The sequence below is a fragment of the Terrapene carolina genome, unplaced genomic scaffold (genome assembly GCF_002925995.2).
Source record: "Terrapene carolina triunguis isolate 2854851 unplaced genomic scaffold, T_m_triunguis-2.0 Scaffold42, whole genome shotgun sequence".
Lineage (NCBI taxonomy): Eukaryota > Metazoa > Chordata > Testudines > Emydidae > Terrapene > Terrapene triunguis.
In genome coordinates, this window is record NW_020664393.1 from 69,258,364 (window position 1) to 69,276,246 (window position 17,883).

Consider the following 17,883-nt stretch of genomic DNA (forward strand, 5'->3'; position numbering starts at 1 on the left):
CCAGCATTCAGTGCCATTGCCCTATACTAAGAATTTCATATAACTGAGCAATTCCCTCCTCATTTCCCTTGCCCTTGGAGAACCAGTCCCTCCATGGCTGGTGCTGAGAGTGGTACCGCGCACAAGTGCTCCAAAGCAGAAGTATTAATAAGCATGTCTTGTTTATAACTTTAGGGGAGGAAGGGAGTTCTTAATCTTAACTTTGTGACTATACTGACAATGGTACCTCTGTGTGTTTTATCTGTAGCTGCTGCTGTTGCAGCCTTGAGGGGATCCCCCTCCACACCCATGGAATGCCTGAAACAGATAAAGAGGAAAAAGTGCTGCATCAGATGGCGAACTGAGGGCCTGGAGGATGAATGCTGCAGATTGTATGGAGAAGGAAAGAGTGGGCAGGAGAAAAGTGCAGTAAAAGGAGAGGGAGATTCACCAGGACATAATAGGGCATCTCCAGCAGCAAACAGGCTGCAAACTGTTCTGGACCTACAGGTTCAACAATCATGGACTTGCCTCCCTTTGCAGTCTATGGAGAACTCCTTACATCCCGCCCCCACCCCCAATGATCCAGGTGGCATCAGAGGCCACATCCCTTTCCCTACCACTCCACACCAGGGGACATTAAGGACAACCACAATTTCACATACACTTACCTGTAAGAACCACAGTTGTTGATTGTGTAGCTAAAATGGACATGAATGTTCCTACTCCTTCATTAAGCTCTGTTCCATAAATTTATTAAGGTTTTAATGTATTTGCTTTTAACTTGGACAGAATTTTTTTGGAAGTGTTTTTGTTACTGAATAAAACTCTACTGTTTGGGAAATAATTCATCTTTATTAATTCCCAATATATGCTGCAGAATGCCTGACAGTAGTGAAAGCACCCACTTAGTTGTTATTATACACTGTGACACAACTCATACGATCAGTGACAACTAGCATGTAATAACCATAGATGTACAGCAAGCACCACACAATTCCTATTGGGGCCCCAAACTGCGGAGACAGGTAGCGCACAGTACACTATAATACATTACTGTGGCTTGCTATTAAAGTACTCTTTCAAAACCTTCTTGAGTCATATAGCTCCGCATTGAGCTCTTCTGATAGCTGTTCAAAATGATCAGACAGCCGCTCCATCTCCGCCCTTCACCCCGGCAGCAACTTTTCCCCCTTCGCTTCACAGGTATTATGCAGGACACAGCAGGCAGCTATAACCATTGGGATATTTTTCTCACTGAGATCCAATCTTGTGAGTGAACAACGCCAGCGTCCCTTCAATCTACCAAAAGCACATTCAACTTCATTCTGAGCTGCTGAGCCTGTAGAGGAATCTTTCGTTGATGCTGTCGAGGTGGCCAGTGCATGGCTTCATGAACCAGGGGAGCAAGGGGTAGGCTGGATCCCCCAAGATCACTATTGGCATTTCAATATCACCAATGGTAATCCACTGGTTGAGAACAAAGGCCCCTGCTTGTACCTTTCTGAAAAAGTCCTGTGTTCTTAAAGATGTGAGCTTCATGCACCTTCCCTGACCCAGCCAACACTGATGTTGGTGAAGCATCCCTGGTGATCCACCAGCGCTTGCATGACCATAAAAAAAATAGCCCTTTCAATTGATGTACTCTGTGGCAAGGTGGTCTACTGAAAAAATAGAATCATAGAATATCAGGGTTGGAAGGGACCTCAGGAGGTCATCTAGTCCAACCCCCTGGGATATGCTTGCTGTCTGTCACTCCACTGGCGTTCAGGAACCCCATCGCTGAAAATCCATCATGTCCTGAACATGGCTGAGAGTCACAGTCCTGTGTAGCAGGAGACGATTACTGGCCTTGCACACTTGCATGACAGCATCCAAAGTGGATTTTCCAATTCCAAAATGATTTCCCACTCAGTGGTAGCAATCCAGGGCTGCAAGTTTTCACAGTGCAATCTCCACTCACTTCTCCATGGTCAGTGCAGCTCTCTTTTGGGCATTCCTGCACTAGAGGGTTGGAGTGAGCTCAGCACACAGATTCAGGAATGTGTTCTTGCCCATCTGAAAGTTCTGCAGCCACTGCTTGTCATCCCAAGCCTGCATCACAATGTGATCCCACCAGACAGTGCTCATTTCTGGAGTCCAGAAGCAGTGCTCCACCATTTGCCACTGCTCCATGAATGCCACCAGCAATCTTGAATTGGTTCTTGTTATGTCCCACAGCAATCCACTCTCCAGTAAATTGTCATATTCTCCATGGCTCTTCTTGCGGCTCTGCAAATACCAGAGGATCGTGTGTCGTGTGCTTGCAGTGCTCATGACAATACTGCAGAGCTGTGCAGGCTCCATGCTTCTGTCAGAGATGATGGACAGTGACAAGTTCCACGTGGGTTCATGGGATTTCCAAAATAGGAGTGAAAATTATGGGATACAGATGGCATTATGGGGTGGAGAAAGTTGCATGATGGGACCCTGACCCCACAGTTCCAGTCACACCTACACAACTTGTTTCTGCCCCACCATGCATTGCCAAAACTTCCCCTAAGACAGCGTACTGGACAGTGGCGAGTTGCACTCTTGGATATCTACCCAGGATGCACTGCACATCACAACAAGAGCTCCTGTTGAGTTGTGCAGCACTGACAAAAGGAGCCAAGTATGCGCAGACAAGCAATATACTAACCAGAGGTAACATGTCAGTGGGTGGGTGGGCAGCAGAAGGGGCGGGGCCAAAGCCTCTTCTGGCTGCGCTGGGACACTGCTCAGTGCAGCACAGCAACTGCCTGGGAGAGCACCTGGCTGCAGCGCTGGCGGGCTGCCCCCAACCCAGGCTTGGCTTCCGGGGACAGTGGCCGAGCAAAAGCCAGAGCTTCCCCACCCTCCCGGCATGTTCAGTCCTTGTCCCCAGAAGCCACGCCTGGACAGGGAGCAGGTTGCCGCTCCTCCCCAGCCAGGCTCTCTCCCAGGCAGCTGGCTAGGCTACATAAAGCAGTGACCAGGAGCGGCTCCATCCCGCTCCCCGCTCGGGCCTGGCTGCCAGGGAGAGCAGCTAAACATGCTGGGGGGGTGGGGGCTGGTGCAGCAGGAGGGCAGAGTTCCTCCCCCTCGCAGGTAAGATGGGGTGGGGGAAGACGGTGGGGAGAGTGCGAGGGCCCTGAGCTGGGGACGGGGCAGAGACACATGGGGAGATCACGTCCTCCCCTTTAGCTGGTGCCCCCTCCCGCCCCCCAGCATGGGGAGGCACCAGTCGTCTATGATACTAACTGCGGCGGCTTTATGGCAACGAAACTTGCATTGGCAAAAGCTTGTGGTGTAGACATGCCCTAAGTCCCTGATCTTTGAGCAATGTAATTTTCTGTCCCTGTTGCATGTTATATCCCCTCAACAAGAGAAGCCAATGACTGTATTATCTTAGCTCATGCTGCTGTTTGCTTGTAACTACAATTGGTAGTAAAGTCCACATACTTGCTATGAAACTCAATGGCCAATGGAAGTGTTACTTACTTACGGTAAGATCAACTTTGGAAGGACATTTTTTTTACATTGAATAAAATGTAGACGTAATTTGAAAGATAAACTGAATATTTTCAGATGTAAAACACATTTAGAAAGGGAGTTAACGTAATTGGATATAACATTTAGACTGCACGCTCTTCTAGTCGGGGGTGTCTACTATTGTGTTTATAGAGTGCCTAGTACAATGGGGCCCTGTTCTTGATTGGTCCTTATGCCCTACTCTAATAAACCTCATTAATAATAGACATGGCAGAAAAATCTTTATAAGCTTTGCTTGAGAGTGCTACACAGAGCAGGAAGTCACAAATTGTTGCATACAAGATAAAAGTTCCAATTCATGAATGAAAAATCACGGAATCAGTTAGATTTCCAATATTTACCTCAAATTCTGAGGTTTGGGTCAGTTAGCTGCATTAAGGCTCAGTGACAATAATTCACCTCTGATGAGCTAATCGTCCAGCAGACACTAATTGCTAGACCGACAGATACAAAAGATGACAATCCTGATTGCTTGAGAGGTGAGCAATAGCTTTATTCTGGACTGTAACTTCATCTCCCTTTTGGAAAGTTAATTCATCCTTTTTAAATTCATAGCCATAATAGATCAACTTATGAAGGAAACAGTAAGTAGATACTGATTTCTGTAAAAACGAACATTAAGATTTGTCACTGTTCATACTTTGCTTCAGTAAATATCCACCTCACAAATCAGTGAACCTTGAAGTCAAGAGATCAAAATCTTATTATACTGGAACTTTCTAATGAAGTTTGTTTTACAATGATCAGACTGTTGGACAGATATTGCGTAGCTGGTGCATTCCATAATAGATTAAACAAAGACACCAGAGTCAAACAAATTTGAAAGTTTATAAATAGATTTTAAAACGATTCCTTGTCCTCCAATTATCTCCCTTTCTCAAATGCACTTCTACGAGAAATAGTGTCCTCTGCTAACATCACAACTAATCCTGTCTTTAAGACTACAGGGTAAGTTTCTCAGTCAAAAAGTCATCTATTCTGCCGTAGATTTGAGAATTGAAGGAGTAAAAGTATATTTCAAATAACTGATTTTTTGAAGCTGGCAGCAACAGTTTCAAAGGGAAGAACGGCACTTTGTAGAGAACAATCCTGCACTTGACTGGATGATAGAAGTCTTGTCCATCTCTAACTTTTGATCTATCTCCATATATTTCACCTCTTTGGGTTTTAAATATGATTGTATATTAATGTTATTTACTTAATGCCAGATGGTCAAAAATTTGTTGTGCTCCTGATGCATATCTGTTTTAGTTAAACAATATTTTCAAAATTCTGGGCAAATAATTAGATTCACAAGCCATTTTCGAAGCAGTTTCGGAGATGTTTGGGTAGGATTAAATGATTTGTTCATCTCCCAAAATTGGAAGAGTGAGTGGAGCTCTGAATACAGTCTGGTAAAGAAAATATTAAAAACAAGATCATGGGCCACTTCCATCTTGGAAAAAGGCAACAACACTCAAGCATGTGCTTAAGTGCTTTCCTGAAGGCCTGTTTGCATACAGCAATCCAATGTGGATAACTGGTTCACCCCCACAATGAGGGCCACTCACAGATTAAGATGCTAAATGTGAGTAAAAGGAGCAGAATCCAGCCTTTTATAAACATGCATTTACCGCATTGATTCCTTTTTTCCAGCTCCACTCTGGCAAAGGAGGACTGCAGGAGAATATGAACAGTTACTTGACTTTCCCTCATCTTAAGCTTTTTGATTTGCTGAGACAGTACACCATTACAATTGTAGTTTTAAAAGTTAAGTATGAGCCTGACGTTAATGTAGCATGTGAGCCAGAGCCACTGCATCAGACATTTTATTTTTTCATTTTTCAATCCTTGCTAGCCTGTGCTATGTACATTTCAAATAAGCTCAATCATCCATCACCACATGACTACTTGCAACGAGTAAAGTTTACTCACATGAATAAATGTGGGTGGGGGGCAGTGGGGGGAGGGAATCAGGCCCTTAGCAGAAAACTCTGTGGCAAGTTTAAATCCAACCCTCTCCGATCAAAACTTTCAATATACTCCCCTGCACTTTAAACAGAAGTAGGATAGGATTTAGTTTTCCAGATAAGAAAAAAGATTGCTAAGCCATGCCAGCTAATTAACAGAATTTTTTTTACTAGGCTATTTAAACAAAAAACAACACACACAATCTACATCTTTTATGTGTCCCTTTAATAAAATACATTTGCATAGTTATCTTACAGGTTTTTTTAAGAACAAAGATGAACAATTTTCTCATGCCAAGCATATCCTGCATTTGCATGATCTTAATGTGTATCCCCAACTATTAATACTACAGCTTGAAAAGAACAACAAAAATATTTCAAGGCAACACACACCATTATGTAACAGTTTAATGGTTCCATTACATTAAAGTGTCATTATGCTGTAGCAGCAGTCAGCACCGCTATGGGCAAGGGTCTGTCAGCATTCCTATAACAGACTCCTATTTACAAGAGTTTATAACCTCACTGGAAAAGTCACTCTGGGATCCACTTTGGTGAACAAAGCCTTGGGCTCAGGGAAATTATTCACTCATTGCTAGGGACAATTTCAGTGATTATTAGAAGGCAGAATTTTTTACAAATTGAATTTCTACCTTTTTATGCTCCGAGAGGTAATAAAAAACTATTAATACTTAGCATTTATATAGTGCTACACATGCCTTCAAAGTGCTTCACAAGCATTAACTATTCATACATCTATCCCTGCAACTGGATCCATCCTGGGCTGTGTGAGAGTGCAGGGGATTGACCTGTCTGGATCTGACTGCAAGATAAGGAACTTAGCTTTGAAAGTAACATTTGCAAACGAGACTCTTACAGAATTTGGGAACATTTCGATATCAGCTAGTGTGCAGGTACAGTAACATTTCTGTTCCTGCCCCTTCTATCACTAGAGGAGTCTCCCCAATTCCAATGCCACCCTTGTGGAGCTCCACATCATGCCATCCTCCTTTGTGTCAGGAGGGACTGGACCCTTTACAACTAATTTTCTTAAATGGCTAGAATGGTGGCTGAACCTATACGTCTCTCCAAGCTTGTGCCTGAGAGAGACTGGATCAATGTAGCCACTGAGATGCTAACATAGTTGTAAGCATCAAAATTAAACCCACATAAGCAAGGAAATTCACTTTTAAAGCTAAAATCTCTTTAGACTAAGCTGCTCCCATCTATATACCTGTATTGATACAGCAGGGTTCTTTAAAATCCTGCCTTAAAATAAGTATTCTGCACAGCCTCTTCTTATCCGCAATCTAAAATGTGTATTAAAAAAATCCTTCTGTACCATTACGTGACCAGACCACATAGTTATCTGGTGCATCATGTCTAACCTGAAAAATCTCTGATATAGAAGATAAACACTGTAAGGGAGGGACTGTGGCCTTTTCCATTTTTTACAGTGCGGAGCTCACTGATGATGCTCAAATAACACTGCACTACGCAGTGCAGTTGTAGCCATGTCGGTCCCAGGATATTAGAGAGACAAGGTGGAAGAGGTGATATCTGTTTGTGAGAGAGAGAAGCTTTTGAACTCTTTGTGGCTCAAATGATTGTTTCTCTCACCAACAGAAGTTGGTCCAACAAAAGATATTCTCTCACCCACCTTGACTCTCAAATAACACTACAACATTTAATTACAACAGGGAAAGCCCATGGCAGCATGTCTCTGAACTCAGTTCTAGCACCTGTAAGTTCAAACTGAATGCAGCTGTTTGTGTTTTAATTGTGAATGCTTACTTCCAGCTATGGGTTTACATGGGTCAAACCATACAGATATAGAACACTATCCCTAATATTCAACTGCAGCCGTGTATAAGTGGGTAAAGCATTATTTATTGCTGAAAAATACCATAATATTATTTCCCAGCACATACTAGACAGGGCATGACTTTATTTAATTATGTTTCTTTTCACTGAGGTCTTTTAGTAACTTGGCAATTAAGGCAACAATTTTATTGGCTATTAGGGAGTTACATCTGGCCCAAACTCTCTGGGTAAATAGCGCCTTGAATTTTGAATTTTTGAAAGCGGATGGGTCCCAAAGACACCCAGATATTAGCCTACAATAAGTGACAATTTGATATGACTATTGTACCATAGCAGCACAGTTCTGCCTATATTAAACAGATCTGCAAAATCAGAAAATTAAGAGACGGCAATACAGGGCAATTAGCACATTTTCACAGAAACAGCTTTAGCTAAAAATCTAATTTCAACATGAAAAAGACATTAAGTCATCTAGAACATTGCTATTTGATTAATTAGCAGATTCTTTGCCTCTAATTAAAGTTAATTCATTCGATAACAGAATATTAATTGAGATAAAATACAACTGGAATAAAAATTCATTTATAGTTTGATGTAGGCACCTTACTGTAATTTGTATTGCACAAAATATCTCTCTCTGACCTAAGGGACACATATACATTACTTGATAAAGTATATTAAATACATAATATTTCACTCCTTTTATAGAACTTTTGGAAGAAGGCTTTTAAAGCTCTGCAATTGTATTAACACTTTTTCCTGATAGTACCTCACAACATTCATATATATTGTAAACTTACAGTAGTTTGTAAACAATTTCAGATTGCATAATCCACATGTTTGTTATTTCAATCCCAAATTCAGGACGCAAACTGAATTTAATACTGCATCTACTAGAAATTCTCTTTGTGTTGTATGGATCATAGAACTGTTTTATTAGATGAATGGTCTGCCATTAAATAGACCCTTTCATTTTAAAAGCAACTAAAGGAAATCTATTTACTAGCTTTTTTTCCCTTTTAAAGTAATTCACGGCTGCTAAACGATGCAAGATTTATAGCCCTGGAGACAGAAGTCCTGATTTTATCCACATAACAGAGAGACAGCATGGGCAGTACAAGTTTATCTACAACACTCTGCCACTCTGTCCTTCAAAAGCTACCTCTGAACCAGAAGAGCAGATGGTTCAGTTTCCAAGACCATTTAAATCCTTGGCCTTCCTCTTTCAGCTGACAAGGGTGTCTGTCTACCAGTGACTTTTCTGGTGGTGGCATATATTATTGTGAACACTTGTATAGGAGGAATTTTACTGAGACCACCAATTCATTTTGTAATAGGAACAAAAACAGCTTTCAGATGCCAAAGACTTTCATTCACTATTGACCTGGGCCAGATACGAACTGGTGTCCTAGAGATGAAAGGCTCTGTATCCAATTATCAGTCTTCAGAGCCATTCAGTCCTGTACCAGAACTCTTAATTTAAAAAAAAAAAAAATGAGGACAGATTGGTGAGTCTGACAGCACAGAGGCAGCATGGCACCCATTGTAGTAAGACTAGAGGATGCTGTTCACCAAAACTGATGACAAGTGTGTTACAATGGTAAAATGTTTGAGGGAAGGTGGTGGCCAAGGGATAGGACACATCCACCCAAAGCAACTTGCAGGCCAGCTCACAAATTATATTAGCCTAGTTTCCCTTTGCCTTGAGAAAAGCCCACAGTGCTACTGTGATGAGATGAGAGAAGAAAACAAAATGAAAACATTCCACCTCTAAACTCCTCTCCTCACAAAAAGGCCATTTGGAAGGCTGGACTGAATCAGACAAAACAGTTCTATGATCTAAAACCTAAACCCCATGGCATACTTGTAGTCACAGTGGCACTCTGTAATGTAGAAAGGTAGGCCAGGTTTTATTTTTTGGATGAATCATATATGTTGGTAATTTAAAAAGCTCACTGTGTACAGGATTAAACTAGTCTATCAGAGCAGTAATCAGCAAACATTTTAATTCTGCAAAGTATGCACAGGTTACAACATTACAAGAAGACATCTGCCCATATAAAACAGCTCAGCTAACTTGTGCAAATAGTGGGTCTTTGTGTGTCTGAAATCCCACCACACAGGGGATACCTTGATATGCATGCTAATGATCTATGATTATCAATAAGAAAAGGAAAAAAACACTAGAGGAAACCAGAGTGGACAGCAGTGAAAGCCACACAAAGACCCACTATCCTTTCTGGTTTTACAAATTATTTGTAACAGTAGATTATAAAATACAAAAAACTAATTCTCGTGTGGATCTAACATTCAAACGAAGCAAATGGATTGTGTCAGATATTTGAGCAGGGCTGTCCACCCTGCCTCCACGCTATAGTCAAACTTGGATAGTGGGTCTCTGAGGTGCTTTCACACTGGAAGACAACATTGGGTCCTAAAAAAAAAAAATGAAGGATAAAATGAACACAAACACAAATCTGAAGAGTGAAACATGAGTACTAAGGACAAAAGAAGACAGAATAACACTGAAAGGTTAGAAAGGAATGACTAACATTCAACTTTCCTAAAATAAAACATCATACCTTTCTATTCTCTATTATGTAAGCATACATCATCAATTATTTGTGCCTAAAAATAATTTTAACATCAACCAGCCATCACAGATGCTCACCAAGATACACTGCAGCTAATTCAATCACAAAAACCCCCAAAACCCTTTCTCATGACAGATTTAAAGGTGCATTACTAATTAAGATATGTGGACCTATAACACAATGGGTGAAATCCGGGCTTCAATGAAGTCAATGGCAAAACTCCCACTGACTTCAAGGGAGCCAGGATTTTACCTACAAGATTAATAGCAAGAAATTACTGCTCCACTTTCTAAAGGGTTTGGAAAATATTTGCTCAGATTTAGACATGGTTACAAATAAAATTAACTTGCTGATGCTGGTCAGTGGCCCATGTGAAATGAAACTTGGTTGCCTACTGAATACATGTCCATGTCACACAAAGTACCATTTCAATCTGCACAATTGTTGGAAGTCTCATTTTAGAAGCCAAGGACTTCATGGGCATAAAGGATGTACTACTCTCACTCCCAGCTGATACGTTAAGCTTCCATGGGGAAATTATAAATTATTTAGTGTAAGAATAATACACACAAGCATGCCATTAAATATTATCATAAACAAAGGGTTGTGAATATTCCTTTAATTGTATCTATAAATACACTTATTTTAACTAGATATTGAAAAATCCTCTTTACTGAAAGAAGATTCACTCTTCACCCAATTTAGATCAATTCTGTGCAAATATTAGGATGAGGGCTATTGAAATGTCATCACAATACAAGGAACTCCTCTACCACCACCACCACAATCGCCCTCAACTTGGCTCTCAAATATTTAATTCTGCAGGTCACTAAGAATGGATCTGATTAGTAATGGTGGCCCATGGACCACAGTTTGAAAATCAGGGAGATAATACACTAGGATCTTCACCTGCTGCTGTAAAATGTCCTTTGTGTGTGTCAGATTTGCTTACCCACTTTCAAATACCATCACTTTCCACTGACTATAACAGACACCAGGAGAAAAATGAAAGGAAACATGCAGGTTACAATACTTAAGCTGGCAATTCAATTCCTAAATTTGTCTTTAAAATATATACTAGACTTCTCAAGCTGTGTTCACTTCTTTGAGGTTTTAATTTCCAAACAGGTCCTGGGCACACTGCATCAAACAAATTCTGTGGGAAGACTCCCCCACTGATTTCTACAGCACACTTATGCTAGTTTCTGCAGCCGATTTAAATAAGTACAAGAAGCTTATTTTAAAGAAAGCCAATTATGCAGTTGGTAAATTATATGTATTTAAAACTGTTGTGATTTTCTTCATTTTTAATTCTCCCTCAGTGTTCTTCTTCCAATTACACACTACAGACATCAGGGGGTTGATATAGAATTCCCCTTCTTTGTACAGCCCTATGCAATTTTTATATCATTTAAATATAACACTAACATGAAAAAAATAGCTGGATTTTCAAAATGAGGTTTGCACATATGCCTGCAAGTGTGTGTGCACTTAAGTTACCCATGCAATACCTGATGTGTGCAGGCACATTTGGTAGGTGCACACATAGCAAGTTAGATGCTTAGCTGACCACGTGTTTAAACACGATTTGCATGGTCACATCAGGAATGTGTATGCTTAAGTTTAGACGCATAATTCTTGACACCAGGGATTGAAATCTGGGTCTTTGCAGACAACCACTCAAGACAGAAAAAAATAAGGAGTGCATCCTAAGCAGGAATTTAGAAGAAGTTTTACCTCTCCTCAAGCCCTACTTCCTGTTTCACTTTCCCTTCCCACTTCACTTGGTTCTTTTTCAGACATTAGCACACTGTCAGGTCTATTTCTTTATGCTACCCGAGCAGGGAATGTTCTTGTGACTATTGCCCTGCCCGGACATTTTGCACCATCCAGTAGTGGAAGAATTCGGAGATTGAAAGTAAACTCCCTAGTCATGGAGCATATAGATAAGGCTACATATTAGTCACAGGTATTTTTAGTAAAAGGTCACAGGCAGTGAACAAAAATTCACAGCCCGTGACCTGTCCATGACTTCTACTATACTCCCCTGACTAAATCTTCAGGGGGGCGCCAGCCCGGGGGTGCCACGGGTGCTTTGGTGGGGGGAGCAGTGGCGCGCAGCCCGGGACCCCTGCTGGTGCTGGGGGGGGAGTGTTGGCGAGTCCAGTAGGCTCCCTACCTGGCTCCGCGACTCCCCGGAAGCGGCAAGATCCCCCTCACTCAGCTCCTAGGTACAGGCATGGCCAGGCAGCTCTGCACACTGCCTCCACCCAGAGTCCTGGCTTCGCAGCTCTCATTGGTAGGGAACCGCGGCCAATGGGAGCTGTGGGGGCAGTGCCTGCAGGCGGAGGCAGTGCGCAGAGCTGCCTGGCCTCACCTCCGCCTAGGAGCTGAGCGAGGGGGATGTCATCGCTTCCGGGGAGCCTTCCAGGTAGAGCACCACCCAGAGCCCACCTCACCCCATCCCGTGCCCCAACCGCCTGCCCCTTTCCACATCCAAACTCCTGCTGCTGGGGAACGGGGTTGCGGTGGCTCGAGACTGCCCCAGCAGCAGCTGGTGAGACTGATGCAGGGGCTGCCTGAGCTGCCACCAGGCCAGGCGCAATGGCCACTAAAAGAAGTCACGGAGGTCATGGAAAGTTATGGAATCCGTGACCTCCGTGACAAACTCACAGCCTTAATTATGGAAGATGTAGTACATCTACACTTATGTCCACAAAAGTGAGAGTTTATAGTAAATATGATGCTATAACATTAATATTTGTTAAATATGCCCCTTCATGCTTCCTACTAAAAATCCCATTGAAGTTCCATTTCATGCATTTTCCCCTCCTACAAAGTTGGCTATGTCGTGTGGTATATAATGTCCAGCAAGTGGCTGTTACCCAACTCAGCTGAAACACATGAAATCACTTTAGCACCAAAAGATTTTGGCTGTAATTTCTGAACATGTACTTCATTCACTTACAGGATTAAGTTCCTGAACCTCAAAACATCAACAGGATTGCTTCTTGAATCAGAAACTTCTTGATAGAGACAACTGGAACAACCAAGCACTAGTGAAAGTGTACACAGCTGATGGTTGCTGACTGCTATTGGTAGACCCTCTCTCATTCACCCACTTCCAAAAGAAAATTTTGTCCACAACTGCCAATTGTTTCTGTGGGGGACGCTGGTACTCAAGATCCACATTTGGGAGGAAGCCAACTTAGCGACATGGCAATGAGCAAATAAGAACTGCTTATGTGTCTAATTATGACCCAATTTCAGGACTACTATTGTTGAAATTAATAACATGCAAGAAGATCTTGCACTTACTTCAATACACCCCTCCCTCCCAAACCCATACACTCCACTATGCCACCACTGCAGGACAGCCTCCATTGGAATGAAATATAGGAACTGTTGAATAGTACATATCAACACAAAAACACACTGCAGAGAATGGGAAGTAAAGATCAGTTCATAGCTGAAAGGGACATGAAATTCAGGTAGGTCAAAGGCATTTATCTAAACTGAAACATAATCAGGATACTTGGGCTAACATTTCCATCCTTTGGGGAAATTCCTCAGAATTTTTAATGGTCACAAGTGGTCAGGACTTTGGTTTTATACCTGCCCCAAAGTAATTTAGCAAGTAGTTGGGATTCTGTCTGTATCCAAAAAAAAAAAAAAACTCTCAAAGCACCAGATTAATGCCGAACCTGTATCTATTTAAATCAATGTATACTACATGCTATTAAGATATAGATCCACTCTGAATTCTGAATGCTTTTTCTATGCTGGGACAACTACAAACGGTAGCATTTGCAACACCAGAAGGAAAAGCTTACTTTACTTTTGCCATTTTACAGCAACAGCTGCTGCCCGATCAAGAGAAGAATGGAATTAACCGAAGAGCTAGGGCCCGGTATGTAAAAGAGAAATTAAAACCTGTGATGTAGGACCTTCTGGTGCCAACTAGCAAGTGGCCTGGAGGGGTGCATAGAGTTTTAGAGATCCTCTTGGTCAGATATCTGCATAACAGTTCTCCAAAGTGTGGCATGCAAAGTCAATACCAAGAGCCAGTAGCCCACTGGTCATCATAATCATTCCAAAATGTATGTACAGATAATATTTAAGGAGTTATGTATCTATATGGGAAATTGTGTTCTTAAGGTATTGGAATTAAGGCAGGTCATCAAGAGGTGGCATACTTCAGAAATGTTCCTTTCAGGTAGGAGGCAGCAGATACTTGTCTCGCTGTCTTGTCATTTGTATACTGTATGCCTCACGCTGTAGGCCTATTTGCATACTGTGCCAAAGGAAAAAGAAGAGACTGCAAAATCTACGAGCAAGGAAATTCACAGAATGAAACAAACAGCCTGGGGTGTCCTGTTTATGACTAACCACAAGATTGTAAGGATATATCTGGGGGCACAAGGAAACAAACAAGGTCCTTTGCCTAGGAGGCAAGCTGACAGAGTGTCTGTCTCATGAAAGGAGGGCCACAGCCCACCCTGGCCGTAAATGCGGCAAGGATTTTGGCTGAGCAATACTCTACAAGACATGAGAGTATCTTGTTAATTAAGTCTAGGCTCTAGAATGCACATTATGATTTTGTTTTACACATAACCATTTGTTTTCAATACTTCTAGTTGCTATTACTTGAATCTTTATGCTTTGTTAAATACACTTAGATATGTTTATAGTGAAATCACGTATAAGTGCTATGTGTTCAGTGGAGCAGTGATCTGAGGTGGAACTGGTGAGCTGGAGTTTGCGGTTTCCTCAGAAGCAGTGAATTTGTGAACACTGAGAGTGTCCAGTGGAGCAGGACCTGCACATTCCTCGGAGATACTTGGAGGGCTTAATGCTTGGGAGTATAACAATAGCTAACTGGCAGAGAAACAGCAGAGCCTGCAAGACGTAGCGGTGGTGCTTGTGTTGCTCATGGCTAGTCGAGTTGGTGAGCTGACCCCCCCCAACAGACACAGACAAGACTTCCTCACGCTAAGGACAGTGGTAGTAAGGTACCTCCGGAAAGCGTCACAAAGCCATCAAGATGACAAAACTGATTTCATCATGCTGTCCCTGACCCAGGATGAAAGGCTGAGGGAGTGAAAATTGTAGTGACCTAGCACTGGAATGAGAGGCCAAAGACAGAACTTTTACAGTGCTTGTATGTTTGAAAGAGAACATAACGTATCCTTCACATTAACTACACAAATTTGCGCTAGAATTCAGTCTCCAGCTTGCCCCCAAATAATCCACATTTGTTGATCTTCAGGACATGCTGCAAAGCCCATCTCTTTCTGAGGATTTTGAAGAAGCAGGGATGATTTGAGGATTGGGATGGATATATTGTAGGCTGGGATTCACTGGTTAAGGTGGGGATCTTTTTCTTTCCTTTTTATAGTTTGGGGAAGCTGCTGCGCTTATGTTTATTTTTTTAAGTTGTATGTACTTCTAATGTATTCCAAAGCTGCCTAAAATCTTATGATAGGTGTTTTTCATATTTTGTAGAAATCCAAAGAAAGAAAAATAATAAAATACAGTAGAACAAGTACATTTGCACTGACAGAGACTCATTGCAAATTACCAAATACTGTGAACAATTTAAAAGCAAGGTTAATGCATCACAGGTGTACTGTTTATTTAGGGGCCTCACAGCAGCACTGCTGCTACTAAACCTTGGCTGAAAAATGGAGTGACAATATGTGTGTGTAGATTTGTCAAGTGGAAGAGTGAAGTTATGATGTACTTACACACCCATTAGAAGTCCTAGGGCTCTTAGTTCTAAGCACAAAATAGTTCTAACCACAACAATTGACTGTTAAATCTTAGAAATGCAATGCAAAATGCTTTCAAAAATTATTTCTTACACTGTTGGCTTGGATCAGAGTCTGTGGTCATCTTCACATAGTTTGAAGGAAAGAGACCTGTCACACCACTGATTTCTCCTTGCCACCAATCTGCATCATCTTTGCTCAGTACATTAATGATCTGCCCCTTGGAGAAACTGAGCTCATCTTCATTGTTTGCCGCATAATCATACATTGCTATCACTTGACATACTAGGAAGAAAAAGAATATTCACAACAGGGGTTAGCACAACTTCTAGTATAAGGTAAGTCAGTGTTAAGACTGCATAAAGCCCACAGAAAATATCTAGGAGATTAAAACCAATTTCAAGGACAAACAAACAAAAAAAAAACCCAGAAGATTTTATCTTGATGTGGGAGTACAGTTTGACTGCCCTGACTTCCCCTTTTATTAATACTCTGGTCAGTGATAGATTAAATTAACTTTGTTCAATTTCTCTCTCTAGTTCCCAACTTTACAATTCCATCTACTTGGATAGTTAGATGATTCCCATCACCTGTTCACCTTCCAAATATTCAAACGTAAAAATAAGTGGAACATCTTTCTCCTCCTTTCTGCCCAGCCTGTCAGAGAAACGGATTAATTAGTTTATAGTGGATATTTGTGTGTGAGAAAAAGGTCTGTGTGTACAAAGAATGTATTGAAAGCTAAGTCTCAGAGAGAGGTTTTGATCATGGATGCCTGTGGAGCTCTTGTACCAACACAGCAGAAGGTAGGGAATTTGCACACTTTGAGGAAGTGGAACCAGGGAAAGCTGTTCTCATCAAGACCTACATAGCCAATCAAAAATCCATGTGGCGTCAAGGCTGCATCTGCCCACCCTTAGAAGAAGAATAGGGCACAGTTGTAGGGGTATTGTCCATAACAGCAAAGTTCCCAGAAGTCTTGCTGCCATGTGGAAGCAGGCTCCTCAGAAAGCGGGATACGAACTCTAGGCACAAATCAGGATGTGCAAGATTGCAGTCTACTTTCACTAGTCAGCAAGGCTGGAAACTTCACGGCATCAGGTGAACCTTACAGATTTTTGGACACAGTCTTTCCGCTGTAGGACAGAAACAAAGGGTGTATTCTCAGTGCAATAAGCCATAACATAAGTTGGCACATTCCAGGACGGGAGCCACAGACAGCACTGTTTTGATGAAGAAGTAGTTTGTTAGACTGTATGTTCCTTGGGACAGAGACTGTCCTCTCCTGTGTTTGTTCAGAGCCTGGTACAATGATCCCCAATACTGACTGCATCACAAGGGTAATAGGTGGCAATTAATCAGACTATTACACTATAAACAGACTGTTACTTAGAGTAAAGGAAAGAGTTACATAACATTATTCCAAGTTAAATATAAATGAGATTACTTTCCTACCTGAGAGAGCAGCAGGAGTAGTTCTCTCACTGCTTGGACCCAACAATTTAACATGGTTAGCAGGAAACCATCCTTTCTGCCTCTTTTTCCCTCTTGCCTGTACAAAAATATGTTTAAGAATTAAATAGACAACTGACCGGTGCATTGTAATAAGCACCTCACCCGCACAGCTTCTCAACTAAGAGTCACAAAAAACCTGCCTACAAAGTTATTAAGCACTGAATGGCTCTACAAGACAAAAGTTGGTTTACATTTATTACTAAAAGCATATTTGAGTACGGCTGCACTGTAATTTGCTCAGCTGAGTGAGTGGAAAGTTCACAGTCAAGATTTTCAAAAAGTGATTAATGATTTTGGGTGCTCCACTTGAGACACCTTACAGGGGCCTAATTTTCAAAAAGTGCTGAGCACTTACCTCTGAAAGTAGAGCCCCTATAAAGTGTCTCAGACTGGGCATTCAAAAATGGAGGCATCCGATTTCACTAGTCACTTTTGAAAATCTTGGACTATGAATTTACCACCACTTTCTATCAGATAATAGTGATTGTTATCTAAAAAGCTTGTACAGTGGATTCTTGATTTTTTTTTTAAAAAAACCTTCACTTTTTCTGTATAAGACAGGAAGGTTATAGTATGAGCAGAAAACCTCCAAGAGGTGATATTCCTACATTGTGACAGCTTTTCTCACAACATGATGTAAGTGTGTACAAGCAATGATATTATAATACAAAATATGGAAAAATACTCAGTTACTGCAAT

At 41.5% G+C, this 17,883-nt stretch overlaps 1 protein-coding gene across 4 annotated transcripts in view; it reads right to left on the reverse strand.

Annotated features, from left to right (window-relative positions):
• ITSN2 (intersectin 2) overlaps positions 1–17,883 on the reverse strand; it is a 116,010-nt gene that overhangs the window by 20,691 nt on the left and 77,436 nt on the right. For 3 of the 4 annotated variants that reach the window (XM_024194068.3, XM_024194066.3, XM_024194067.2), the window contains 2 exons: positions 17,125–17,221; positions 15,763–15,954 (listed from right to left, as the gene is read on the reverse strand). In XM_024194068.3, the coding sequence (XP_024049836.2) occupies positions 15,763–15,954; positions 17,125–17,221 (289 nt within the window). Of the gene's footprint in view, positions 1–5,666; positions 9,739–15,762; positions 15,955–17,124; positions 17,222–17,883 lie in introns of those variants that run through there. The other variant, XM_024194070.3, reaches the window with a different exon arrangement.